We start from the raw sequence: 27,200 nt of genomic DNA on the forward strand, positions 1-27,200 counted from the left end.
CAGGATGTGCATTAGGTTGATTGAGACATGTATCTCTTTGAATTGAACTGATCTCTCAAGACAATTTGACAAAAAAAATATGTTTTTCCTTTTTCTTTTCCCCGAGATTGGTATAGCACAAATATGGAGGGACGGCGGGACAGTGACAAATATTCACACAAAGAACATTTTCACAACATGTGAAGTTCGCGGCCAAATACATATAATCTTGGGGGTCCTTGACATGAAAAAGTTTGAGAACCACTGATTATAGCAGCAAACGTTTTTCAGAAAACTGTGAGGATTTAGAAGACATTTGTAGAATCAGAACCTCAGCTGAATTGTATTGTATTTCTTATGAACGCCTGGAACTCCATGTGCATCCCGTACAACTCTTATGTCAATCGTGCATATAGCTTTACAGTAGATAGTACAGTATCTGGTGATGTTGTGGTTCATATGTCAGTGGGTTCCTCATCCTGCAGATGCACCAGGGTCTCTATCAATCCTATAGGTCAGTGGTTCTCAAAGTGGGGTCCGGGGACCTCTATGGAGTCCTTGAGGCGGCTCCAGGGGGTCCCCAGCAAAATGAGGAACAGTTTAACCACTTTAAACTCCTTTTATACTTTAGCTATTTTGTTCAACTGTTTTGTTTTTAAAAGAATCATGACCGAAATAAATAAAGGAACTAACTAACTATTCAATTTTTTTAATCTTGAAAATTTGGTACCGTTTAGAACATTGGTTCTCAAAGTGGGGTCCGGGGACCCCGAGGGGTCCTAGGAGGGGTACCAGGGGGTCCCCAGCAAAATGAGTTAATATAGCGTCACAGTCATTTTAACCACTTTAACCATATTTTATAGTTTGGCTATTCAAAAATAGCAGATCTACAAGCTCATAGCGCGTCACTTCGTGCCACACCATGAGCTTGTAGATCTGCTATTTTTGAAAGATCTTAGGCCTATATATTATTATTATTATTATTATCACAAATATTTTTGAGATGGGGGTCCGCAGCCAAATACATATCATTTTGGGGGTCCTTGACATGAAAAAAGTTTGAGGCTATAAATAACGAACTAACTACTACTATAAATGTGCAGATTTGGGAGTTACTTTACTACACTTGCACGCTATATCTATCTTCTTCCTACCGTGTCTGTCGATATCTGATTATCTGTATCCTGATACTGGCTGATAATGAGTCAATTCCCTCTTGAGGATCAATAATATTTTATCTAATCCTATGTGACAGAGAGAGTTAAATGTAAATGGATTTGCACATCTTCACATCAGATGATCTAGACAGATATCTTACGATTGATCAGTATTGATGGCTCATCCAATAACACACAATCAGTGAAGCAGATTCATTGTAGTTTTAAATGAAACCAATCGGAACTTTTTTACTCATCAATATTTTAATTTTCAATTTGTTGGAACTGCTATAGAAATGGTTCATTTGGCTCCTAACACAAGTACTTAAATAGTAAGCATGTAAACGCTTCAAAGAACAGGTTACACCCTAACAGGGTCTATACTGGCAAGTCATCTGAAAAGAACACAGATATAAAAGAGAACAGGAACATAACATACTGTATGTAAAGAAAACATAAATTGTACAGGCTATAAGGGATAGATTGCCTATTTCCCCCCTCTTTCTGTTGGTTCTTGTTTCTTAACTGTAAAGCCAAAAGTATTTGGCCATTTCCTCTAATATTGGCAGTCAGGACAGTGGCAGACTGCCTTCATTTATTTGTCTTCAATCAAGAGAATCAACAACAGGGTTATTTGTCACTCACTCACACAGGTACATCTTAGTGTGGCATTTTCAGCAAGACAAGATACTGAAACAAAACGTATTATTATCGTGTAGCCTATACTGTTATTTCTGTTGTTAGCAGTCTTGCGGAACACGCCACACTAACATCTTGCTGTGTCTACCTGTAGGATTTACAAGTGAACCCTCTTGATTGAAGTAAAATTAAGGCAATTACGTGAAACTGTCCCGACTGCCTCTCCCAGCGTTAGAGGAAAGGGACAAAAGCAACGAAGGAAAGACAAAAAAGAGACGTATAATGCGGGTAAAAATGTCTAATTTGGCCCTGAACAAAAAAGTACTTGGTAAATACTTCAATGACTGTTAACCAATGTTGTACCAAGTTTGTTGAAACAAGCAGAAAAACAAACAAACTAAAGAGTGTGTATCCTGGTCCAGTGTTTCTCCATTAGGATGAATGAGGTCTACTGTTTGAGCCAGGTGAGCAGTTGAGGTGTGTAGTAGGTGATGATGATGTCAGCACCTGGAACAAGGAAATTAGACACCGAGCTTTTTGTTTGGTATATTTTCAACCAGAAAGACATGTTTAGTAGCATAAGTGATTTTCAACTTTTCAGTGATTATTGTGGCTATGTATGTGAACCGATTTAAACTTTTCAATGACTAACCATTTAACCCATTAAGACCGGGAACGCATCTCTGTCATATTTTGATTTCTTTGTGCCGCGCTATGAGCTTGTAGATCTGCTATTTTTGAAGAATCGTGAAAATTTGTGCAAATATTTGAATATATATTTTCTAAAGCGAACATTTATAACTAAAATCTTTGCTTCTGGGGGTCCCTGAAACAAAACATTTTGAGATGGGGGTCGGCGGCCAAATACATATTATATTAAAAAATATATATATTATATTAAAATATTGTTCTATTGAAAGTCAACATGATATTGAGACAATGTGTGGTTGAACGCAGTGGATAAATTATGTTCATTCTTTTCTAAGATGCCTGAGTAAGTTGTGCCGGTAAACACATAGTTTTGTATTAATTAATTCAATAAGTTCAAGTTCATGACTGTATGCTGGTCTACTTCAACCAGTATTGTTCTATAAATCATTGGGAAATATTTCCCAGTTATCAATGCTTTAGACGTTACTGCCTACTAACCATGGCTAAGCACAAAGTGATGTAGACTTTGCATTTGCATTAGTTGTATTACTTCTTTGTGTAGTTCTTTTCATTTTTATTATAATTTCTATGCTTTATTTCATTATGTATTTAGTTGTGATTAGAAAAATGTTGAGGCCATTCGGACAGCCTCTCAATGAATCTTGATTTTGACAGCATTTTTTTTTTTCAGTTTTAGTCATAGTCTTTTGAATAAAATTCCATTTAGTTTTAGTCATATCTTAGTCATCTGAAATGTTTTACTGCTAGTCTAGTTTTAGTCAACTAAATATCATAAGATTATAGTCGACTAAATCTACAGTTGATTTAGTCGACTAAAATGTATTTTGGCGGTGCCTTGATGGCGTCATAATGACTTGACTGAATGAATGAATTTTACACTTGGTTGCATGCTGAAAATAGCCAATCTACAAGCTTTGCAGATCTGCTATTTTCAGAGCGCAACACCTGAGCAACACCCGAACATTTTGTCATAGTTTTTAGTTGACGAAATCAACACTGATGATCATGTGGCCCTCCTCCTCTCTCACCTGCCCTGCGGAAGGAAGTCATGGCCTCCATCACAGCCGCCTGCAGGTCAAAGGCTCCGGCCTGGGCACCGTGCCACAGCATGGCAAACTCCCCGGAGACGTTGTACACGGCCAGGGGGTGAGTAGGGTGCTGAACACAACAAGAGAGAGGGAAAATAAATAGGTTTTAAAAGGGATAGTTCACCCCCAAAATGACTTTTTTCCTATGGATTAGTCACCCCATGGAGACTTGAATTCATGGATATTGTTTAGTTTTTGTCTTAAGCCAATAATTTGATGACCGGCAGCGGTTCCGGTAGGAGACACAAAGAGTCTCCTTTGTGTCTCCTACCGGAACCGCTGCCTACCGGTCCGCTGGTCATCAAATTATTGTCTTAGGAATGGAACAAAAACGAAAAAAATATCCATGAATTCAAGTCTCCACGGGGTGACTAATCGATAGGATTGTTTTTTTTTAATTCATTGCAGCGCTCCACTTGGACCCATCAGAATACATAAAGCAAATGGAAGGGATGAACGGCTGGTGTTTTTAATAACCTAGTTTGATTGGATTTGGTTATCTCATCTAACGCATTTGGTTAACAAATGGGGCTTCCTGTGCCTGCAAGGCGCTAGTCAGTTAAGCCACTGACCTTGTCCTTCACTTCTCTCAAAATGTCCAGATAGGGGAGTCCTGGTTTCACCATCAGCATGTCAGCTCCCTCCTTCACGTCTCGCTCCTGATGCGCGCCAACGGTCATAATAATTGTACAACGATTAGTTTGTGTATCACTTTTCAAAAGCCCAAATCCAAGAACATTTAAAGCACCATTGAATTAAAAGCCATAACACTGCTAATCATCAAGTACTATTTTAAAGTATCAGTTTTGTGTGCACGATGTAGAAATGAATAACTACACCTAATGTAATTTTACACAGTATTTTCTGGATTTCTGATCTGAAGAATACACATTTTAATCAATGTCCTTTCCAAATACTTTCAGAACCTGAACAAACTTTGAATGCAATATCTGTACCTCACCCCAGAGCAGTGTTGATTTTGTCAACTAAAACTATGACGAAAAACGTTCGTCGACTACCTTTTTTCACTGACGAATAAATATAAAAACTAAGCTACGATGACTAAAACTAAGACTAAATGTATTGACAATTTCGTCAACAAATAAAAACGAGACTAAAATGTTAGTGAGGTACTAGTGGAGAAGAGATCCAGTAGAACTAGAAGACAAGTCATTTTATGTTTGGTTGAGCTCGGGTGTTGCGCTCTGAAAATAGCAGATCTACAAGCTTGTAGATCGGCTATTTTCAGCATGCAACCAGGTGCAACATCAGCCATTACGACGCCATCAAGGCACCGCCAAAAAAAATTTAGTCGACTAAATCAACTGTATATGTAGTCGACTAAAACTAGACAAAAACTAAAACATTTCATATGACTAAAATGTGACTAAAACTAAATGGAATTTTATTCAAAAGACTATGACTAAAACTAAATAAAGATTTGCTGTCAAACTCAACACGGCCCCTGAGCCATACGGCACAAAACTCACCACAGCTCGTAGGGCCAAACCTCTTGCACCAGGAGGTAGCTGATAGCATTTTCTGTCTCCAGACGCAGGCTTGGACTGAGCAGCATCTCTATACAAGAAAAATACAATAGTGTCTGGTTTTAATTTCATCACTGAAGATTAGTGGTGGAAGAAGTACTCACATTTGTTACTTTAAGTAAAAGTATCAATACCACAATGTAGCACTACTCTGTTACAAGTAAAAGTTCGGTATTCAAAATGTACTTGAGTAAAAGTACAAAGGTTATTGGCATAAAAATGTACTTTAAGTACCAAATGTAAAAGTACTCATTGTGCAGAATGTCCCATTTCACAAGTTCAAAATGTATAACAAATCTTTTCAAAATAGCCGATCTACAAGCTCACAATAAAGTAAAAAATACCTCAAAACTGTACTTAAGTACAGTACTTGAGTAAAAGTAATTTGTTACTTTACACCACTGCTGAAGATGAATACCTGGCCTCACAAAGCACAGTACATACCTGAAGGGACCATAGTAGCAGGAAGCAAACTTCGCACTGTAGCTCAACACTGACACCTAGGGGACAAAAGTGGCCAGGTTTTAATTGAAGAGGCCTGGGGTGGTTTGATTTCAAGTTCAGGTTAAAACTACAGAAGGGAAAAAAAACATGTCAGGCCAATAAGCAACGCAGCTGCAGCTAACACCTAAATCTAACACGCTAATCTTATCAGCTGCAGATGTGTCGCTTACATCACGATGTACAATAAATTAATAATCTGTCATTTCTAACCAGAAATTGAAAAACAAATACAAGCAAATTTGGCCTAGTGTTCCACCCCCCCTTTAAATTTTGACCGTAAAATATACACTAGACTTAATATATCATCATTTCCACTATTTTACGGTTGGTATTTTTCTGAACACGTCAAATGACTCAAAATGTTTTGTTACCTTGTTGCCCAACTCGTTGGACATCAGTGCTTGTTTGATGGCTCTGACTCTCCCATCCATCATGTCAGAGGGAGCGATGATGTGGCAACCTAAGAGTAGTGACACAATACACCTGTAAAATACATACTAACTACTTAATATATAGTTAATCAATGTCCTCTGTCTCTGTATTTGCTGTGGCTGACTTTAATGGGAATCCTATCGTTCTATTGTGATGAGAATGTGACTCTTTCCACTGAGTTCCGTCTCAAGAGCTCGCTTGTGGAAAACCACCAGCCTACGTGAAACCGATGGAAACCTGTCATCTTACAACTTCATGATTGGATTCACATTATATATTGACACGTTATTGACAAGTTTTATGTTAGGATTGTGTGTTTGAAAATTTAGAAGACATGTGTACAATCCCCAGAAGCAAAGATTTGAGTTACAAATGTTTTCTTGAAGAAATATATATATATATATATTCATATATTCAAAGATTTGCACAAATGTTCATGATTTAAAAAAAAATAGCAGATCTACAAGCTCATAGTGTGGCACTCTGTGCCGCGCTATGAGCTTGTATATCTGCTAATGAATAGCCAAAGTATAAAATAATGGTTAATGTGGTTACACTTTATACGTTACTGAAAAGAATCGTAATGTGGGTAGAAGGTAAGAGTAGTGAGCTCAGGTTTTGATAACAACACATGCTTATATAAAAAAACAAATAATTCTTACCAGCCCGGGCATACGCCACTGCCACCTCTGCCAGACGTAGACAGCTGGCATCATTGTTAAGTGTGCCGTCCTCTCGTAAAATGCCTGGAACATGTTTAACAGCGTTGTCACCATGTATCAATTCACAACAAGATATATAATGGGTGATTGTAGAGGTGGTCTATATATATATATATATAATTGATATGAAAGAGTTGTTTATAGAGATTAGCACTGACCACAGTGTCCGTGTGATGTATAGGGACAGAGGCAGACGTCACAGGCCACCAGGAGGTCGGGGAACAGGGACCTGATCTTCTTCACCGCCAGCACTGCAGGTGTATCATCAGTGTCTGCACCAGAGCCCCTCTCATCCTAATGGAGATACGTGTGGAAAATGTGAGTGTGTCCAACATCATGTAAGTCAGTGGTTCTCAAACTTTTTCATGTGAAGGACCCCCCAAAATGATACATAGAATCATGCATTCTTGGCTGCGGACCCCCTTCCCCCCCCCATCTCATATTTTGTGGCAATGACCTCCAGAAGCAAATATTTGTTTTCTTTAAAACATATATTCAAAAATGTGCACAAATATTCACGATTTTTCTAAAATCGATCTACAAGCTCAGTAGATCTGCAATTAGACGTGTGCCCGGGACCCAAACTAGTGAAAATAGTAGATCTACATGCTCATCTACAAAGCGCCGCTTCGCGCCGCATTGCGAGCCGCATTGCGAGCCGTATTGCGAGCCGCATTGCGAGCCGTATTGCGAGCCGCATTGCGAGCCGTATTGCGAGCTTGTCGTTCTGCTATTTTCACCACTTCTTAAATTTGATTTTATGATTTGAAAATATAGGCCAAGGTGCACTGAAGCTGTCCTAGTGGCTCGTGGTGGAACAACACCTTAGTAAGACAACATTATGTTGGTTTTTCCTTTAATTTAATTTGTCATCTGTCTGTATTGGTTCAACAGCTGAAAGAATTATGACAGGATGATAAAAAAATGACTCTTCTCTTCCTTCAATGTATTACCAAATGTGATTGTACTATGGGTTAGGTGTGTGGGTTATGCACACATGTGAGAAATGAAGGGAAATAACACACACTGTAGGCCTATATCGTGAAAACAACACATCAAACTGGCCAAAAGCAAGAGAACCCACAGTTCACCCACCTTTGCCACTTTTGCAGGTACACCAAAAATCAACACGCACTTCAAGCCATTCTCCACAAGAGGGCGCAGCATTCCCTCAAGCTTGTTCACCCCATATCTATGAACAGAAGAAAAAAAGGGTTATTCAGAACAGCAATATAATGCTGTACACCAAGGCATATCATGATGGTGCATTAATTATCATCTTACATTTATTCAAGGTTGAAGACATCACATAAAAGCCATTCAAATGTTGAGAGCAGCTACATCTCATGCTGTGACATCCTGACACAATGTTTTTTCTGTGCTGCACTGCTTCTATAGGACCCATTAAGACCGCGAACGCATCTGTGTCATTTTTAGATTTATTTGACTATTCAAAAATAGCAGATATACAAGCTCATGGTGCGGCACTCTATGAGCTTGTAGATCTGCTATTTAAAAAAAAAAATTAAAGTGTGCAAATCTTTGAATGTATGTACAATTTGAACTCAAATCTTTGCTTCTGGGGGTCCCTGGAACAAAATATTTTGAGATGGGGGTGGGGGGGGGGGGTCCGCGGACAAATACATATCATTTTGGGGGTCCTTGACATGAAAAAGGTTTGAGAACCACTGATATTATAGCAACATAATTTTTTTTTTTTCAAACAAAACTTTTAGGATTTAGAAGACATTTGTAGAATCCCCAGAAGCAAAGGTTTGAGTTAAACATTTTCGCTTTAACAAATGTGCACACAGTTTCACTCGGTACCGCGCTATGAGCTATAGATCTGCTATTTTTGAATAGCCCAAGTATAAGATAAAGTGGTTCAAATCTATTGGTGAAAGGGCCTCTCTGTGTGGAGTTTGCATATTCTCCCCGTGTCCCCTATAGGGTAGTTAATACCCTCACAAAAACATGCAGTAATCCTGGTCTCTATACTGCCTCCCCTGGTCAGCCGGGGCGCCTGATGGAGGGGAAAGGAACTGGTTGGAATAACGTGTTCCTTCCACGCGCTACATCCTACAGGGGAAACTCCCCCCTGTCGGGTGATAAGAAGCGGCTTGCTCTAGCTCTCATGCATTGAAGGAGGCATGAGCTCGGCTCTAGGCTCTCCCTAGGCTGGCAGAGGGAGTGTAGCGCCCAGGATTACAGTCAATTGGCACTGGGTGAAAAAATGGGTTACAAAATCGTGGGATAATAAAACATTATTAACACAAAAAAAAAAAAGTGGTTAAAATCGAAAATGACAGATGCTTTCCCAGTCTTAAAGGGTTAAAGCCTGCTGGATTGTTCACGTTATGAATGCATGCTTGCATTGTGAGCAACAGTTTTTAGCCAACGGATTCTCTTCTTATCTGATGGCTCCAGCTACAGTGGTTGGACACAGGCCCACCCTAACCTCACTGTGTTTATCTGATGAGGAGCACACCCTCGGCTTCAGTGGCTCAAAAATAGCCGATCTACAAGCTCACAACGCCTTGTGAGCTTTTCATACAATGTAAAAAGGTATACAAAGTATAATATGAATCATGTTCACACACACACACACACACACACTCACAGAGGTGTCACATGGATTCCTGGTTGTTAAAAGTAGAGATTCAAGGTCTTTTAATAGAAACTAATTCATTGGCTGCTGTAAAATGTTTCACAACTGTAGCCTTCTGGTTAGGAGACGATTCTTCTATTCGTTGCCCATGTTACTAATAACAGCCGGTTGGCACCAGCTTGTGTTCCTTACCTGGCTATTCCCGGTAGGCTGGCAATTTGCTCAACTGCATCTTCACTGTCTCTGTGGGGAAGAATACGAAAAATCAATCCATCAAAATCAAATCGACATGTTTTAGCTCTTGTCTAATATTCTAACACTGTAACTTTGATTTACTGGGTTTTTGGGGTGCATAGGGAAGTGGGCTCTGACTGGTGTTTGTTATCTATGTCTGACATTAGCTCCACGTGTCGCCAATGTTGTGTAATGTTACCATTATTACAGGAAGTCACTCTGGAGAATAGCATCGACTAACTGCCTAAAATGTAAACACAGCCGCGACAAGTGCAGAGGGCCAAGCAATCTAATGTCCTTTGGTTTCTTCTACTTTATTCCTAATCCCTGTGCATTAGGTGTGACTGTCTGAGGGGGGGCTAGGGAGCGGTCAGTATTTACCCCCCACTGTCTGGAGGGGGCGAACAAGGCTTTCCCACCGGATCGTAGTAGTAACTTAGCGACGCCCCCCTTCTGTGACGTACGCGGAACTGTCTCACACGACCGGACCGCCTTAAATAACACTCAAAACCCCTGCAATACCAGAATACTTATCTAATACGTGTCGCAAATTATTTTTTGCAGCCCCCAGCGGCAAAAAACGGACCACTAGTGGTCCCCCCAACGGACCACTAGGCCCGTTTTGGTGAGAACAGACTACAGCAGTAGTTAGACAGTTACAACGACGGAGGCGCGCTGGCTCTGGCGGACTTGAGCAACAAGAGGCACCGTGGGCTTTTTCACCTAGAGTGGAGAATCAGGTTTTCATGTCTGGCAGTCTGAGCCGTGCGTGTGTATGTGTATGTGTATGTGTATGTGTGTGTGTGTGTGTGTGTGTGTGTGTCAGAATGGTGTGGCCACAATTACGGCAGGGTTTGCTGCTACAGCACACCCAAGTTGAGCTCTTGCCCACTCCTGAAAGACTGGAAGACCGAAGAGAAAGACGTCTCTGCTTAACGATAGATGTGTCCATACTGTTGGAGCGTCACATACGGCATGCTAATTCCTGTTTAACAGTGCTGCCTGCCATGGTGATTAATTGACCATTGCTTAACAAATGGTTTCTGGGGTGGGCAATGTGGGCAGCAATTCACGCCCTCAACATTTGAAATTTTCATTTGAAAAAGTCCTGTCGTCTCATGCTGCTACATTCTTGAACGTTATTTAATTTGTTAACTTTGCAGTTATTAGGGTGGGTGTTGCTGTCTTACCCCCCTAAAACAATCAGATAAGTCTAGTCATGTAGTCAAAGACCCATTTTATTCTAAATCATGCTGTATTAACCTATACCAGTAACTAAGGTTTGTTGTATTAAGAGAAAACAGCTACTGAAATAATTGCAGTGACGCAATTCTTTACCAAAACGAGGTAGATTTGTCGCCCTGTATGAATGATGCCTCACATCAACCTATTTGAATAGTTTGAGGCGAATATTCGCTGACAATTTTTTGGATCATATATTTGTCACGCTCTCTTTGCAGTGACCTTTACAGTAAGTTAACTACTTGTGATTCCGTCTATCTCTCTGTCCCTTTAAAAAGAATACATTGATATTTACGTGATGAAAATTGGGTAGATGAGGTTCTCGGGTCTCAAAGTGGTGGCAGAGGTCTGCCAGCACCGGAGTGTTGGGTGGAAATATCCACTGTGAAGAACTGACTCCACCGGTGTCTGCATCTCTTTGTCCTGACAGAGACAAGAGAAAAACAACACACAGTAAAACCTCCAACAGTGTAGGAAATGCAACCCAATGGACCCTTAATGGACCTGTAACTCTCAGAGTGTACGCTCACAGACTTGAATTGATCAAGCATGCATGGTATTGGTTGTAAAAACAAATGTCTGGATCTGCCTGCGTCTGCCACGGCAAGAACCAAGGCTTTCTGTGTTGCAAACAAAATAAGTTCCTTTTGATGATATTTTATACTTCTACTCGACTACATTTCAGTACTTTTTACACCATTCACAACAACTATTTCATTTGACACCTTTAGTTACTAGTACACACTTACTCTGTAGATTATGAACATAAAACAAGCATTAACTGATAATAACATTAACTTCACCTTTAGCAGTTGGAAAATTAAAGTGGTGAAAACATGAATGCCTTAGTAATTACAATACAATAACATGACTGTGAACTGAGCCTTTCTGCATATTGAGTACTTTTATTTTGGTAACTGTAAGAATATTTTGATGCAAATAAATACATGTTGTGTACTGTCTGTTACTGCAAGCTTTTTACTTGTAACAGTATCTCTACATTGTGGTATTGTACATTTAACCTCTATCAGAGTAATCACAGTTACACCACAGGCAAACTGCTATAATACATTATGCCATTGGTTCTCAAAGTGAGGTCCGGGGACCCCCAGGGGTTCTTGGGGGGGGGGTTTCCAGGGGGTCCCCAGCAAAATGTGTTAATATAGCGTCACAATCATTTTTACCTTTCATACTTTGACTATTCAAAAATAGCAGAGCTTGTAGATCTGCTATTTTTGGAAAATCTTGAAAATGTGTGCAAATCTTTGAATATATATGTATTCATTATATATATATATTCATTTTTTTTTTTTTTTTAAAGCAAATAACTAAAATCTTTGCTTCTGGGGGGTCCCTGGAACAAAACATCTTGAGATGGTGGTCGGCGGCTAAACATAACATTTTGGGGGTCCTTGACATGAAAAAGTTTGAGAACCACTGATTCTGCACCCTTATTTTTAACTCTATGTTATGCGCACAGTAACATTCTGTTCTAAAGGGCCAGCATGACCGCAGCTACAGTGTAGCTGTTAACTCTCCTGTCAGTTATTAAGTAATAAGTTGCCATTACGTTCAAGAATGTCGTCCCTACTGTTTGTATTACAACGCGTAGCATGAATAACTCCATATAAAATGTTGTGAATACAAAAAATGAATACGAATTGAAACAAGAAATGAAGAGTCTGGTCCTACCTTGGAGCTTCCTTGTAGTGAATTGAGTGAATCTCCACTGTCTGTCTTGTATTGGAACCACTCGCTTACCGTAGAATCACATGAATGAAGCAGAATGCCCCGGTCTTCTATTGGTTCTGCTGAGTGAAGACCCGCCCTTGCTGCCCCCCTTCCAGCCAATAGCATTCGTTTCGCTAACAGGATAGGTGGGCACTAGGGACATCTGGGCACCTCGATGTAAAATTGGCTATTTTGTCCAAAATGTTAAAACATTTAATATTTGGAAAACGTTTTAAAGTAAAGTATACATGATTAGAACATGCTTAAACATTCTACAATTAAGGTCTAATATTTCTACTATTGCTACAAATAGCTACAAAACCTGTATATCCAGTCATGTTGGGGCATAAACAAGAAGCCGACGGATACAATTATGTCTGATAATGATGTATCGTGCATGTTTCACATCATGTACATACTTTACGTTACTTAAGACCAGTTTTCAAATATTTTATTTTTTCACATTTTGGACAAAATAGCCATCGAGGTGCCCAAATGTCCCTAAGTGCCCAACTATCCTGTATCCAAAATTCCAAGATTACAAGAAAAAAAATGATACTATATGACTACGATTATAACTCTATTATGAAGAACCCGAAAAATATGGTTATGGTTATTATTATTCAGTTGTAGTAGTATCCCTGCTGTGATGTGACGTACCCGTTATATTATAGAGCGTCGCAGTTCCCGCCCACTTTTTTTGGTGCCGGAAGAAAAAACTCAATGCATTTTTCCATTGACATTTCCAAAAATATTTATATCTATTAATTTAAGCCTCGAATCAAGCCATCACGAGATGACATGAATCATGACCATAAAACGTTTTTTTCTGTGATTTTTTTTTATTTTATATTTAATTATATGATATACTATATTTAATAAATACCCTTTGTTTTGCCGTTTTCAACAACAAAAAAATCACAGAATCAAACGTTTATGGTCATGATTCATGTCATGTCATGATGGCTTGATTCGAGGCTTAAATTAATAGATATAAATATTTTTGGAAATGTCAATGGAAAAATGCATTGAGTTTTTTCTTCCGGCACCAAAAAAAACAGGAAGTGGGCGGGAACTGCGACGCTCTATACCTCTATGGACGTACCACACTCTGGTACAGTAGGTGGCGGTATGCACCTAATAGCAGCAAACTAAAGGAAGAAGAAGAAGACGAGGAAAATAATAGCAAAGCCAGCTAATGCTGCTAGCCTCAGATCCTCAGTAGCTTCTCTCATTTACACCAGCTAGATGGGACAAATAACGTCCAGCATTTGACAAGGTAAAAGGTTATGCTGCTAAAATACTAGGCTATAAGTGCTGTACTTTAATAATAATGTGTTGTTATTTTGTATATAATTGTATGTGAGCTAGCCCTGAAACATGACAGTCATGGCGCTAACTGTTCCTGTTTTTTGAAATGTTTACATTAACAACCCGTACATCTACATAAAGGTTCATATTTCAAATATAAAGTGCTGACCCCACGGCCATGGATGTAACAAGTTAAAACGCCTGGGTCTAAGTACCCGTGTCTTCCGTATTATTCAATAAAAAGCATTTTACTCCTATCGTATTCATAGTTATAATGTATCAGAGTGCAGTACACCTCTCAACCGATAGGGTCGCGTAGTTGAAAGTATATGAAAATAATTCAGAAGAAATGGCCACCGATCGGATTAAAATGCTTTTTATTGAACAATACGGAAGATACGGGTACTTAGACCCGGGCGCTTTAACTTGTTACATCCGTGGCCGTGGGGTAAGTACTTTATATTTGAAATCTGAACGTTTGTGTAGATGTAGGGGTTGTAAATGTCGAAATGAAAAAGAACAGGAACAAGTAGGGCCATGACGCTTTGTATCAGACGAGCGTCATGTGAACCATGGCTAGTATGTGAGCATCACATCGGATGATGATGAGACATGTACACAATGTAAAATCCTGAGTATTAATTTCAACCCCCCATGGTTCTATTTGTACACTTTCAGGGTTACAGACCCATGGGCCAGAAGGGTCCATTTGGTTCCATTTGTACACTCTCTGGGTTAAGATAACACACACAGGGGTTCTTCTGTGTAGCATCACTAGCATGCTGCTGTGTACCATGTTGTTTTTGTCCCTGTTTTATTTCATTTGAATTTGAATGCTGTTTGTTGTTGTTGTTGTTCTCATCCAGGCTGAAGGTTGCCCCGCTGTGACTCAGGCCAGTCTTCTGATTTGTGCCGTCACAGCCTTAATTTGGAGGAGTTCCGGTTCCGCTCTCCTCTCCCCTCCTGCCTGGACGGTGTCGCCTCTTTCCTGCAACAGAACACACACACACCCTTGGGAAAAAGCAGATTCAAGGATGTGACCGCATTCACTCGGTTGCATTTCCACCGAGGCAACAACATCACGGCTCACTGCCTCTGCCCGTTCCCCTCCCTCCCACACAGATTTTTTTAGGTGACCGCATCCCCTAACTTTGGCCAGTGTGTGACTAGGCCTGAGTTAGTTCATCGCCTAGTCGAGGGACCCCCTCCCACACCAGCCTCCTCCTCCTGTGTATACCCTCCCTATTCCCCATCATCATGCTCTTCTCTCTCAGGGAGCTGGTCCAGTGGCTGGGCTTCGCCACCTTCGAGCTCTTCCTCCACCTGACGGCCCTGCTGGTGTTCAGCGTGCTGGTGGCGCTGCGGGTGGACATGTTCGCGCCGGCGCTCAGCTGGTGGCAGGTGTTCGTGCCGCTGTTCGCGGCCGACGGCCTCAGCACGTACTTCACGGCCATCGTGTCCATCCGGCTGTACCAGGAGAACGACAAGCGGCTGGCGGTGCTGCGGCTTCTCTGGGTGCTGACGGTGCTGGGCCTGAAGCTGGTGTGCGAGGTGCTGCTGTGCCAGAAGCTGGCGGAGCGCGAGCAGGCGGCGCACCTGTGGTTCGGCCTCATCGTGTCGCCGCTCTTCATCCTGCTGCAGCTGCTGATGATACGGGCCTGTCGCGTCAACTGAGCCACACGGATGATGATGATGATGCTCTGGTCCGTTTCTCTCACGCGCATGCTCCTCTGCTGCACATGCACTGTCAAATCCTGATAGTTCATTTAAAGCACGAGGACACTTTGGTAGGGGTTGTGTGTAGGGATGGGACGATATTAAAATTTCATGTCGCGATTATTGTGACCAAAATAATTGCGATTTCGATGTTATCGTGATAATCAAAATATGCTTTTAAAATTCTTAAAATGCCACTTTTGTTAACCACTTGAACCCCAGCCATCCATAGTCTGGGGTGGAACATTTGCCAAAAATTGCAGATCTACAAGATACTCAAGCTCACAACGCGTTGTGTTGCGACACGTTGTGAGCTTGTAGATCTGCTATTTTTGACAAAGAGATTAAGAGAGTGAAGAAAGACTATCAAGTACAGGTGCGGTTTTACCGATTTCTAGAGGGTTTAAGTGGTACCGGATATGCAGCTCGGCAAATAAAAGGTGAATTGATCCCAGTGTATGACTGAGGACAATTTCACGATAAATTAAAATCTCGATTCTTGTCTCATCGCTAGTTGTGTGTAGTTTCCTTGTCATGATGTAACTAGTCCTAATTGGTGAGATGTATCGCTCCTTGTGCAGTTGATTCAAAAGTAATAATTCAAAAAGAAATGGCGTCTCCATTGTATGATGAACCGTCTCTCAAAGCCACTCTTTTTAGCACATAACTGAACGCAAACAAAGCTGATTCTGAACATCACAAAACCCAAATATTTATTAAAAAATTACAACAAATGTATGTTTCTATATACTGTACATAGCGACAAGAAGAACCCCAAAAGGGGTTCCCGACCGTCCTGAAAGGTATAGTTACAAATCGGGGTTCCCGCCCAAAATGGGTTAATAAAAAGATCAACTTCACGTTGAGCCATGTTCTGTGGAAGAAGGATAGAAGAAGACCCAAGATCCGCAGATCCGAATCTTCAAATAGTAAAATCAACAGGAAGTTTACATTGTTCTTTCAAACAAACACCGTACTGGGTCTTGTGACGTTTATATATAGTCAGAATCAGCTTTGTTTTCGTTTGTTTATGTACTAAAAGAATGACTGTGAGAGCTGTACAGTGGAAGTCGGCGAGACACTGTTCTTGGATTATTGATATCTGATCAACTGCCATTGGACTAGTTGCATAATGACAAGGTGAGTACACGACCCAAACCTCTGTCAAAGTGTCCTATTGCTTAAAAGAAACGTTTTAGACGTTAGGCAAAACAGCAGATCTACAAGCTCACAGTGTATCACGATGCACCAAGTTTGTTCTTTTTTAAATGGGGCTTAATTTTTACACGGATGTCATCACACAATTTTGCTGGGGATGCCAACAATCAGTTCCTAAATTCATCTCAAATGAATTGTAGAGACAACTGCTTGTTAGAGAGCTGCTGTTTTTTTTTTTTTTAAGATCAAAGTAATTAAGTAAACTAAGACCAGGAGAGATATTGAGTTTTTGCTGGTCACCCTCCACAGGTCTGTCCACTCTGCAATGTCACCCCCCACAGTATGTTGCCTTTGGGAGTTTGCTCTGTATTTGGTTCAAGGTCCCAGGTTCACTGGGGCTACACAGTACTTGAACTGTTGTGTATATTTGATCTACATTATGATCCTACCACTCCTGCATGTGTCCAATGCCTCATTTGAATGTAATTCTTTCTCGTTGTGAAATTCAATGTAAAATACGAGTTGATTCTGGAAAGACGTGCACCGAACGTTATTTATTGTTATGCTGTTTAGTATCCTTGCTGCCATTTGTATATAAATATGTAAATAAACCAATATTTAACAGTGTGTAGTTGATTATGTCTGGTCTGGTCAATGTAGTTGGGAACGCAGGTTATTTATGTGCTGTAAGTCATTCTGGACTAATGTGTATCTACTATTTAAATCTAGCACCCCAATTATTGGGGGAAATAGCAGATCTACAAGCTTATTGAGAGCTTGTACTGTAGATCTGTTTGGGGCAAAGACATTTGGTGTAGAGAGGAAAAAAGCACACCAAGTACAGAAGCAGGGTTTACCAGGCTAACTCATGTCCAGTTTACTAAGAATAAGAAGTGGTGAGGAGGACCTTTTACCACAAGGTGGCAGTATTTGCATCGTTTCTGGGCGTGGAAAATGGTACATCAAAATCAGCCTGTTTGGAATAATAATACCTTAAATAGTTTTATTGTTGACAGATTTGACTAAAACACAACTTATTAATTGTATTTAGTTTACACGGAGGGAGGGTACACCGACGGACGGGCAGAAGGGAATTGTTGCGCCACACTTTTAGACCAGAGGATGAAACAATAGGCCAGGCAGGGGTCTTCAACAGGGGGTCCGGGACCCCTAGGGCAGTGGTTCTCAAACTTTTTCATATCAAGGACCCCCAAATTGACACTTATTAGCCCGCAGACCCCAATTTGAAAAGATATGCCAGGGACCCCCATAAGAGAAGATTAGTACGTCTCTAGCATAGAGGTCTCTAGCAGTGATGTTCAACCATTTTAATTTCAAGGACCCCCAGTTTGACATGCATTAGGCTACGGACCCCCATTTAATGGCATTTCTATCTCTGGGACCCCAATTTATATTGAATCAATGTTAATGTAACTCTGAGAGTGTACAATTTGTATTGTACACTCTGTATTGTACACTCTCAGAGTTACAGACCGATAAGGGTCCATTTGGTTCCTAACTATCATTTAGCTGGGGACCCCCTGGAACTCCCTCAAGGACCCCTAGGGGTCCCCGGACCCCACTTTGAGAACCAATGCCCTAGGGGGGTCCTCAGAGCAGAGTTACTACTGGGGGTCCTCCATATCTTAGTGTGATATGATTTTGAGGGGAGTGAGCACACTAACTCCGAGGACTACAAGCACACAACTCCTCGTGCTTGTGAGCTTGGAGATCTGCTATTTTTGGCAAAGAGATTTTGGTGTATAGAAGGAAAAAAGAGAAGACCAAGTACAGAGCCAATGGTCAAGTTTAGTATTGAGGCTTTAAGTGGTTAAATGTCTGAAAATACACATTAACATGAATTAATAAAGAAGCTAATGTGTAAAAAAAAAATAAACAAAAAACATCAATTTATAATACGACACTGCTTCATCTCTCTCTCAGCTAAGGGGTCCTTGGGCTGAATATTTTATACTTTGGCTATTCAAAAAATAGCAGATATACAAGCTCATAGCGCATCACTCGAGCTTGTAGATCTGCTATTTTTGAAAAAACATGAACATTTGTGCAAATCTTTTAATATAGTATATATATTTTTAAGTGAACATTTGTAACTCAAATCTTTGCTTCTGGGGGTCCCTGGAACAAAATGTTTTGAGATGGGGGTCCGCGGCCAAATACATATCATTTTGGGGGTCCTTCACATGAAAAAGCTTGAGGACCACTGGGCTCTAATTTGGGACAAACTGTTTCTTTTGTACAGTGAGTGGCGCACAGCTCTGTGACAGCAGCATGGTCATACATATTTGATGAGGTACAATAATCTCCTATGCGTTGTTGCCAAGAATAGAATAGAATAGCCCCCTTAATGCAGATTCATGCACTTCTTAATGTATTTACACCAAACGGATTATCTTATTATGCCTTTTATACTGGCCTATTATTATTATAGAGAGCCCAAATCTAAAGGTACAGCAGCTGCTGGCTGTATCGTTTTACAATGTTGGCTTATGAAGTCACACTATGGATGTGTAAATAAATAAAATTCATAATAGGCATGGGTGGGTGCAGTGGTAGAAAGTAACCAAGTACATGTACTTAAGTACAATTTTGAGGTATTTGTACTTTACTTGAGTATTACATCTCGGATCCAAATATTGTACTTTTACTCCACCATTTTTTTTTCAAAGGATTTTATACATTTGAAAACTTGAAATGGTACATTCTGCTTACTTTACTTTTGATGTACATTTTGATGTCAATACTTTACTTTTACTCTTGCAACAGAGTACGTCGTCTACGTTGCAGTATTGATACTTTTACTTAAGTAAAAGATATTGAGTAGGCTACTACTACAGTAGCCTACGTAGGTCAGTGGGTGGGGAATAATCTATGGGAATAATCACGACGGTGTCGCGCGCAGAAGATAGCGGAGACCTACGGCAAGTGGGTGGAGCTGAATGACTTTGATTGACAGCCCCGTGTCGCCTTGTCAACAATGGAAATGGGTGGGGTTTCGTTGTGGTGGGCGGTGCCCTTCAGTGAAAAGGGTGTGTCTTAGCCCATTCTACCAAATGAGGTTCTTTCTTTCTTTCTTCCTTTCTTTCTTTCTTTCTTCCTTGCTTTAAAATGTCAAATCAACACAACGTACAGTAAGAACAATACACATAGACTATCAAAGCAAAGTATAGTCAATGGGGGGAATAGGAGACTAATAAAATGACGTGCCTTTTAGTCAAAGTCTGTCAGTCACACACAAACAGTGTTACAATGGTTCTACTACACAGCTTTAAATGCGTCACTCTCTATCCAACCTGAACCTACACACTATTTCATATCGGGTTACAAAAAGGTTTAAAGGGCGTTGAATGTGTGTTTTGTAGTTTCTCGAGTGCTTGCCTGGAGGGAAATAGGATGAATGAAACATGGTAAGGTTATAGGTAAGCCTACAGTTTGTAGTTTTTGAGGCATTGTATGAAGTCTGAAGCAATAGGAAGTCATCAATATGTCCATTGTGCTGTTTGTTTCTGTAATATTCTGCACCTTTTCCATTTCTCTAAAAAAAAAAAAAGGTCTACAGGTGCTTGTAAGCGTTGAGGTTGAGGGCGGGGATGTGTGTGTGTGTGTGTGTGTGTGTGTGTGTGTGTGTGTGTGTGTGTGTGTGTGTGTGTGTGTGTGTGTGTGTGTGTGTGTGTGTGTGTGTGTGTGTGTGTGTGTGTGTGTGTGTGTGTGTGTGTGAGAGAGAGAGAGAGAGAGAGAGAGAGAGAGAGAGAGAGAGAGAGATAGAGAGAGAGAGAGAGAGAGAGAGGCAAAGGGAGAGAGAAGAGAGAGAGAGAGAAAGAGGCAAAGGGAGAGAGAAGAGAGAGAGAGAGGGCGAGCGAGCGAAAGAGAGAGAGAGGGGAGGCAGGCAGAGAGAGAGAGAGAGAGCGAGAGAGAGAGAGAGAGAGCGAGAGAGAGAGAGAGCGAGAGAGGGGATGTGTGTGTGCATTGGTGTATGCTGCAGGTAACGCAGTGTAACAGGCGGACATAGAGCTGCTGTCCCACAGAACTGAACAACAGTCCTCCTCCACAAGGTAATATCCCCGCCGGGCCGGGGAGACATTCTCTCTCTCTCTCTCCGGACCGTCGGGACCGTGACGATGTCTTCTTCTGGCCGCGGAGAGACCCGCGTCCTCCGCCGGGAGGAGGCCACCGCCGCCGGCACCGGGCAGGAGAGCCCGAGGATGATGCCGGCCTGGAAGCGAGAGATCCTGGAGCGGAGGAAAGCGAAGGGTGTCGGCGGCGGGTCTCCTGGAGGAGCAGGTGCCGCCGCCGCCGCGGAGCTCTGTCCTCCTCCTCCGGGGGGAGCAGGAGGAGGAGGAGGCTCTGCACAGCGGGTTAGTAATGGCGAGGGGACGGGGAACGGCGGCGGTGGTGGTGGTGGGCCACCGCCGACGACAAAGGACAATGGTCGGAACTACACCGTCACCACGGCCAACCAGCACTTCGCGAGCAAGAAGCGAGGCGGCGGCGGCGGCGGCGACAACGTCGCCTCGTCGCCCGACGATCTGTCGCCGGTGAAAACAAACAAAGAGAACCCGGCTCTCGTGATGATGTCCCTCGCCGCCGAAGCCGGCGGCGAGGGACATCATCACGAGAGCCTGGTTCTGCACGACAGCTTAGGCCCCCTGGAGGATAACCCCTTCATCAAGCTGGAGAAGGAGAGGAAGAGGCGACAGGACCGCGACAACGCCGCGCGTCCCGTGCAGCACATACTGGAGCTGTACGGCAGCGTGCCGGGGATTCGCACCATCCGCGCCGAGAACATCATCATCATAGAGTCGGATCCGGATTACTTTCCGGAGCACCTCCACGCCGGTGGAATACTAACTAACCAGAACGGCGTCGGCTACAGCTCCCTCAGCGACCTCTTGGATCGGAGGGGGAGCGCGGTCACCGAGATACGGGCGAAGGAGGTGGTTATATATGACACCGCGTTGAGCAGGAGCGAGGAGAACTTGAGCACCCTCGGTCACGACGGCTCCTTCTCCCTGTACGAGACGGGGGGCGAGGGTCGAGGCCGCGTGAGTCGAATGCTGCAGAAGTTCGACAGCAATTACTACGGGAAGCTGCAGAAGAAATCTCGCAGCACGGAGAACCTGCTGGAGCTGGACATCAGCACCAGCAGCAGGCCAAGGCTCCGAACCATGCCGCCACAGCCAGATCTGGTGCCAAAATACACCTGGCAGCCTCAGCCAGGCTCGCCGGTTCGCAACCCGGTAGTGGGTACTGCCCCCAGCAGTGCCCCGTTGTCACCTGTCTTCCAGAGCTCCCCGTCTTCCAAACCAAAGCCCTCTGTCCCCGAGACAGACAGGGCCCACCACCACGCCGCTGCGGTACCGCCTCAGGCGGCGTCTGCGTCCCCCAAACCCAAGGTGCCATGTTCCCCGGAGACCCGCCGTGTCAGTGCCGCCGAGTCACCCGCCAGGCCAATCTCCTCCCGGACGCCACAGACCTCGTCTGAGTTCGAGATCCGTCCCTCGCCCAAGCCGGACCTCACCTCCATCCCCGAGGGGGACGCCCAAGCCCGCGCCCTGGCTAACCTGAGGCTACAGTCGAGGAACTCCTTCACCGTCATTCCCAAACGTCGCAGCGCCGGCCCGTCCTCGCCGGGCAGCACGGCGCCCTCCACGCCCGTGAAGTCTCCCCCCTCGTCTCAGAAAGCGGCAGAGGTGCCCACACTGGGAGTGCCAACCCCCCACATCACCCTCACGTCCGTCCCGACGCCCTCGAAGTGGAAGGAGGGGGACAAGGCGAAGGTCTCGGAGGGAAAGGAGGAGGTGAAGAGGGCATTTAAGCCCGCGTCCGCGACCACTCAGATGTCCCCTCCTCCTTCGCCCACGCACTTATCCCCCTCCTCTTCGTTTACGTTCGCCCCGACGTCCCCCTCAAAGACGAAGGAGGTGGACAAGGCGAAGAAGGCCTTCGAGCAAAAGGAGCAGGGGAAAAAAGTGTTTAAGCCTAAAACCGTGACCTTCTCCCCTCCTGCTTCACCCACGCGCTTATCTCCCTCCCCTACTCCAGTGGAGAAGGTCTGGAAGGTCTTGGAGCAAAAGGAGGAGGTGAAGAGGGCATTTAAGCCTGCGTCCGTAGTCACCTCCATCTCCCCTCCTCCTTCGCCCACACACTTGTTATCTCCCGTCCTCCCTATCCTAGCCCCGGTCCATCGCGCTCCCTCGCCCGTCTCGTCCCCTGTCCCCTCGGTGTCGCCGCCCCCGTCTCCCGTCCCCTCTTCTCCCGTCCCTTCCGATCCCCCGTCCCCGGCTTCGGAGGAGTCTCTCGTTCCCGAGGACCGGCTGCCGGTCACCAACATCGACGACGTTCCCTACGAGAGGAGCTGGGGGAAGACCTTCACTGTGAAGCCTAAACAACGCCCTGAAGCCCAGCCCCAGCAGGATCAGATTCAGGACCAGCCTGGCTCGACGCCTCCCCAGGCCCCGTACGCTCAGCTGGGCTCCCTGCTGAAGAAGCGCTACCCTGCCGTGGAGGAGATCGAGGTCATCGGCGGGTACCTCTCCCTGACGAGGTCCTGCCTCGCCAAGACGGGCTCCACGGGCAAGAAGGTGAGACATGACCATGACCTTTCACTTTGCTGAGCTTGCCTATGATGACATTTAAACATTTTATGTTTCAGGAATGTTAATGATGCTCATGATATTATTGCACTGTTTGCGTTGGCAGCAGAACGCTGCTGTAATTCCTAGGATCATCAACATAGCAAACAGGCTTTTAGTAAAGAGGTGCAAAGGTCGAAAAGCGCAGCGCACAGACATTAAGATAAGGTTCCTGTGTCCTGAAACATTAAGTCCTCCACAGTCCAGACCTCCGCCACATGATATGAAGTCTATGGATTCGTTATGCTGCAAGTTAAAAGGGCCAATATTTACAGTGATATTTCCCCTAAACCGACAAAAAGCGTAGCTGCCGTACACTTTTTGAATAGTCTCAGGTGTGGGTGTGCAACAGTTAATCAAAACTACTACTAAATGTAACTCATTACTAACCCTAACCTGAGGCCGATTCTACAAATGTCTTCTAAACCCTAACAGTTTTCATAAAAACGTAATGTTGCGTCATCAGTGGTGCTCCAACTTTTTCATGTCAAGGACCCCCAGAATTATATGTATTTGGCCACGGACTCCCATCTCAAAATGTTTTATTTCAGTCGGGGAGGGACCCCCAGAAACAAAGATGTGAGTTAAAAAAAAGTTCGCTTTAAATATATTCAAAGTTTTGCACACATTTTCACAATCTTTCAAAAATAGCAGATCTACAAGCTCGTAGCGGGGCACTCGGTGCCCCGCTATGAGCGTGTAGATCTGCTATTTTTTAATCAATAGTTTCAGCCCTATGAGTCGAGGTATACTACTTTAAACCTCCAGGTCCCATCAGCTGACCTGTTCTCATGCCATATACTGCATAAGTGGATTACAGTGTGTGTTTACACACAGCCTTAAGAACCACATGGAGCTGGGTCGTTTGTGTGTGTCGCTGCCCCCTACAAAAGCATGTTATTCATTGCGGGGGCACTTTATTATTGGGTTAAACAGCCCTCCTCCTTCAAGCCTAATGGACCCAAACAATCTCATCAAGCCTTGATTAAATTCCCCAGGATTTGGCTCTTGGGGGGGAAAGTTCTAGCTAGCTGTCTCTAAACATTAAGATCCTGAGTGTTAATTTAACTCTGGGAGTGTCAGTGTACAAATGTAACCAAACGGACAGACGGGTCCCTTTGGTTACATTTATATAGTATACATCCTCAGAGTTAACCAAAAAACCCATAACACACCTGTGCTAACAGAGATGCAGAGGAAATGTTCATTCTACCCCAAAGTAGTACTTTTTGTCTTTGTTTGGGGATTCAGGCTACATTGTAGCCTAGGTGCCCGGACCGCTACAACAGCGGTCCGGGCACCTAGGCTACAATGTAGCCTGACAGCGCGTCGCGGGTTCGAGTCCCGGTCCCGACGGCCTTTTGCTGCGTGTCACTCCCACATCCCTCTGTGTCCCCATTTCCTGTCAGCCTACAGGCCATTATTATATATTAGATACCATTGTTTTATACTCTTTGGCTATTAAAAAATAGCAGATATACAAGCTCATAGCGCGGCACTTGTAGATCTGCTATTTTTTTTAAATCATGAAAATTTGTGCAAATCTTTGAATATATATTTTTTTGGAAGCGAACATTTGTAACTCAAATCTTTGCTTCTGGGGGGTCCCTGGAACTGAATATTTTGAGATGGGGGGTCCGCGGCCAAATACATGTAATTTTGGGGGTCCTTGACATGAAAAAGTTGGCGCACCAACTGATATAGCAACATAGGGTTTTCAGAAAACTGTTAGGATTTATAAGACATTTGTAGATGGGTAGATAGATAGGATTTAATGGGTTAAATGGCACAAAGGTTCCTGTTTACATAATGTATAATGGATTCAAAAATCATCACTCCATCATGATTCACCTTTTTTTCAAGGGGATCGTGCAGAGTCCATTTTTAGATTACAGCTCAAGTCAACCCACATGGCAGGATCAATGTCAGCATAGGGTTGCTTTTGTTCCTCTCTACTACATGTCGTTAGCTCCTTTCCATTTCACGTCACATTACTAAACAGAGATCGAAACCCTAGGCTGGCCATGATGTGAGCAACACAGCTGCAGCTAATATAACATTAATAATGGGTGTGTTACATTCAGGTATGTGAACGTGCAACTAAAGCATTGACCAGTGGCACATCCATGGCTCTGGGCACGGTGGCACACCCAAAACAAACACACCCATTATTCACTTCATTATAGCTGCGAATACCTTGCTTTATAAGCCTGCTTATAAGCCTGCCATGTACAGTATATACTGTCGTTTATAGCCTAAACTGGAAAACAAACTACAATATCAGCATAGGAGTCCTTGCCCCTTCATCATCATCATCATCATCATCATCATCCTTCGAGTGCCCTCGGGATCCGAGGCACAAGCTGCTTCGGCTGGTCTCTGTATGTTCATTGCTGTCCTGTCCTCTTACTTTGGCTATTCAAAAACAGCAGATATACAAGCTCATAGCTCATGTGCCGCGCTATGAGCTTGTAGATCTGCTATTTTTGGAAAAATCGTGAAAATGTGTGCAAATCTTTGAATATGTATATTTTTAAAGCAAATATTTTTAACTCAAATCTTCTGCTTCTGGGGGTCCCTGGAACAAAACATTTTGATACATTTTGATACATATAATTTTGGGGGTCCTTGACGTGGAAAAAGTTTGAGCACCACTGATATAGCAACATAGGTTTTTCATTTAGGATTTAGAAGACATTTGTAGAATCCCCCAGAAGCAAAGATTTGAGTTAAAATGTTCGCTTTAAAAAACATATATATTCAAAGATTTGCTAAACTTTTCACGATTTTTCAAAAAAATACCAGATCTACAAGCTCACAGATATACAAGCTCATAGAGCTTGTATATCTGCTATTTTTTTGAATCGCCAAAAACTTAAAATGACACAGATGCGTTCCCGGTCTTAAGATACCCATTTCAGTTCATGGTTCAAATCTGACTTGTGATTCGATTTTATAAATGCTTTTATCCAATTTAATAATGAGTTAGATTTAGATTACATGTGTGAATGTATTATTAGCACGTTGTGTGTGTGTGTGTGTGTGTGTGTGTGTGTGTGTGTGTGTGTGTGTGTACATATTTTTTAGCATGGAGGTGAATATGGTTATTGCCATTGTAAACCTGCGTAGTGTTACTGCTGTGCTATATCCATTTAGCTGTGTGTGTACAGTACAGGACCACACCTTTTTTTATTGACACTGATTATGTTGAGCCTGCTGGCAACCCTAGGCCAGTGTCAAGACCCTGGACTGTTTCTCTGGGCCAGGGCTGTCATAATCCTTGGCTCTACAAGCACAACATTGCTGTCTTTTACTACCAGGGCAATAAGGCCTGATACTTACTCCCACAAGGGTGTCCCACACCAAAAATAGCCGATCTACAAGTTCATTATGTGCCGCAAATTTGCGACACGTTGTGAGCTTGTGGATCTGCTACTTTCAGCGCTGTAGACTGTTGTACAGTGGCGTATAAAATAGGCATAACTTTCATTCTAAAGCTAACCAGGCTGCTAAATCCCAACGTAGCATATAATCCATGATAAGCTGTGACCAGCACTCTGTTTACACTTGAACACTTTGGACCAACTGACCTGCAGGGGCCTATTTGGTCGCAGTTAAAAACTTGTGGCCATCATACTTTAACATTGAGGTGTGTGTGTGTGTGTGTGTGTGTGTGTGTGTGTGTGTGTGTGTGTGTGTGTGTGTGTGTGTGTGTGTGTGTGTGTGTGTGTGTGTGTGTGTGTGTGTGTGTGTGTGTGTGTGTGTGTGTGTGTGTGTGTGTGTGGCTAGCAGTGATGGAAGAAGTAC

At 43.0% G+C, this 27,200-nt stretch overlaps 4 protein-coding genes across 5 annotated transcripts in view; 2 read left to right on the plus strand and 2 right to left on the minus strand.

Annotated features, from left to right (window-relative positions):
• The window catches only part of LOC308078724 (nucleoporin p54-like), a gene marked incomplete at its 5' end in the record, with an annotated part of 280,426 nt that overhangs the window by 61,672 nt on the left and 191,554 nt on the right, over positions 1-27,200 (minus strand). The window lies entirely within an intron of this gene.
• On the minus strand, positions 1,390-12,554 carry alad (aminolevulinate dehydratase). The gene is made up of 12 exons (XM_080418857.1): positions 12,517-12,554; positions 11,120-11,247; positions 9,541-9,591; positions 7,836-7,932; positions 6,899-7,034; positions 6,681-6,764; positions 5,958-6,046; positions 5,527-5,582; positions 5,026-5,113; positions 4,108-4,194; positions 3,476-3,605; positions 1,390-2,282 (listed from the first exon to the last, which is right to left on the minus strand). Exons 2-12 carry the CDS (start codon positions 11,236-11,238, stop codon positions 2,224-2,226), a joined length of 996 nt encoding a protein of 331 aa, XP_080274983.1. The 5' UTR covers positions 11,239-11,247; positions 12,517-12,554; the 3' UTR covers positions 1,390-2,223.
• Positions 13,716-27,200, plus strand: part of tmem203 (transmembrane protein 203) — a 48,651-nt gene continuing 35,166 nt past the window's right edge. The window contains exons 1-2 of one of the 2 annotated variants that reach the window (XR_013932487.1): positions 13,716-13,834; positions 14,733-15,813. Coding sequence is in view for 1 of the 2 variants with exons in the window: in XM_080419099.1 (XP_080275225.1) it covers positions 15,124-15,540 (417 nt within the window). In the remaining variant the exon portion in view is untranslated. Of the gene's footprint in view, positions 13,835-14,732; positions 17,348-27,200 lie in introns of those variants that run through there. The other variant, XM_080419099.1, reaches the window with a different exon arrangement.
• Positions 20,675-27,200, plus strand: part of tprn (taperin) — a 41,615-nt gene continuing 35,089 nt past the window's right edge. The window contains exon 1 of the mRNA XM_080420340.1: positions 20,675-23,342. Coding sequence (XP_080276466.1) covers positions 20,880-23,342 — 2,463 coding nt within the window. The 5' untranslated portion in view covers positions 20,675-20,879. The remainder of the gene's footprint in view (positions 23,343-27,200) is intronic.

Source organism: Gymnoscopelus braueri (genome assembly GCF_963280865.1).
Source record: "Gymnoscopelus braueri genome assembly, chromosome: 22".
Taxonomy (NCBI): domain Eukaryota; kingdom Metazoa; phylum Chordata; class Actinopteri; order Myctophiformes; family Myctophidae; genus Gymnoscopelus; species Gymnoscopelus braueri.

Bases quoted from the DNA above. Each gene is read 5' to 3' on its own strand.
- alad (XM_080418857.1), bottom strand. From the start codon at position 11,238: ATGCAGACACCGGTGGAGTCAGTTCTTCACAGTGGATATTTCCACCCA. The intron at 7,933-9,540 runs GTAAGGAACACA...TTCTGTTCATAG, and splicing joins AGCCTACCGGGAATAGCCAG to ATATGGGGTGAACAAGCTTG. The intron at 2,283-3,475 runs GTGAGAGAGGAG...TCCTTGTTCCAG, and splicing joins GACTTCCTTCCGCAGGGCAG to GTGCTGACATCATCATCACC.